The sequence below is a fragment of the Myotis brandtii genome, unplaced genomic scaffold (assembly GCF_000412655.1).
Source record: "Myotis brandtii unplaced genomic scaffold, ASM41265v1 scaffold1173, whole genome shotgun sequence".
Lineage (NCBI taxonomy): Eukaryota > Metazoa > Chordata > Mammalia > Chiroptera > Vespertilionidae > Myotis > Myotis brandtii.
In genome coordinates, this window is record NW_005354061.1 from 211,854 (window position 1) to 213,479 (window position 1,626).

General features: G+C 60.2%; 1 protein-coding gene across 1 annotated transcript in view; it reads right to left on the reverse strand.

Moving 5' to 3' along the window:
* Window positions 1-1,626, reverse strand: part of EGFR (epidermal growth factor receptor) — a 105,316-nt gene that overhangs the window by 34,042 nt on the left and 69,648 nt on the right. The window contains 1 exon segment of the mRNA XM_014530349.1: window positions 9-77. Within this exon segment, the coding sequence (XP_014385835.1) occupies window positions 9-77 (69 nt within the window).

Here is a 1,626-nt window from a genome sequence, read left to right on the forward strand (position 1 = left end):
GGACTCACAGGGCTGGCAGTTCTCCTTGCCCGCAGCCCAGCAACTTCCGCTGGGGCAGCTCGGGTCGCACTTCCGGCCTAGACAGAAACGGGAGAGTTAAACGCCGTCTCAGCGACGGGGCGATGAGAAGAGAGGGACGGCGCCTTCCCGGGCCCGGAGCAGAGCAGCGGCCTAGGCCAGTGGTCGGCAAACTGCGGCTCGCGAGCCACATGCGGCTCTTTGGCCCCTTGAGTGTGGCTCTTCCACAAAATACCGACTTCTGCGCATGGGCCACTAAGTTTCAATAAGAGCCGCATGTGGCTCACGAGCCGCAGTTTGCCGAACACGGGCCTAGACTCGAGGAGTAGCCGCCATGTTTCTGATGCTCGGCCGGCTGGCCTGGCTGGTCTGTGAGCAGGTGACTTATAAGGGAAGTAAGACGGCTGCACCTCGCACGCCTCCATGTACACCCAGCCTTGACACGGAGGCGGCGTGGGCGCACGCAGGCCCCGGACCCTGGGTTCAGTGAGCTCCGGGCCCCATTTCACGCGGGCTCAGGCAGGAGCAGCCCCAGCATCCCCGCTCTGTTAGGGTTATCTACCCCGGGGGTGGGGGGGCGGGGTGGGAGGTGCTGGCTGCAGCCTCCCCCTGCCCCTCCTGAGTGACGGATGGCCAGCCCCAGGGAGGCGGGTTTGTAGTAAAAGCTCCCGGACTCTTAGCCAGAGAGAGGGGCACAGAGTCCTCTCCACAGGCGAGATGTCCACCGTGTGTATCGCTCTGTTCATCATCTACAGCCTCAGCTGTTCCCTCGCCAGCTACAGTCTGGAAACTTCCCAGCTGATCAGTCGGCTTTCACAGGCGACAGCCAAGCACCCCCAGGGAGAGGGGCCTGCTCTCGTCAGCGGCGCTGTGTTTGGGTCAGCACCCAGGGATCCGAGGACCCCATGTTCCAGCTGCGGCGAGAGGACCCCGCTGGGGTTCCCGCTGCGGCAAGAGCATCCCGTGTTCCAGCTGCGGCGAGAGCAGGCTGCCCACCGGCTCTGGTCATAGGACGTCGGCCCTGCCGCCGTCTGTCCCTGCAGATCACCCCCCTGAGGGCTCAGGTGCCCCGTCCCCCTAGCCAGCAGCAGCTTTGTCTCCGGAAGAACTCAGATCTCAGACAGAAGAGCTGGTCACCACACAACCACGACCCAGGACACCTGCTCCTGTGACTGACAGTTTTCACAGCCGCCCCTGGGGGCGGAGGGCATGAGCACAATGCACCTGCTGCTTAGAGTCAGGGAGGACGGCCAGGCAGCACCCTGAACGCACAGGGCTGCACCCTGGGAGGGGAGAGAGAGGGACCCAGACAGACAGACAGAGGCAGGAGATCCAGACAGACAGATGGAGGGAGAGAGACCCAGACAGACAGACGGAGGCAGAGAGACCCAGACAGACAGATGGAGGCAGAGAGGCCGAGAGAGAAGGAACCAGAGAGAAGAAAGAGCCAAAGTAACACACAAATGTCAAGGGTGATCGTTGGTATAGAACTCTCAAGTTATTTTTACTTTTATCTCTACTTTACCATATTTTTCAAATTTCTATTATAAGCACGCAGCAGGTTTATAAAAGAAAAATACTTAAGTTGAAAATGCTTAAAGGCTTCTT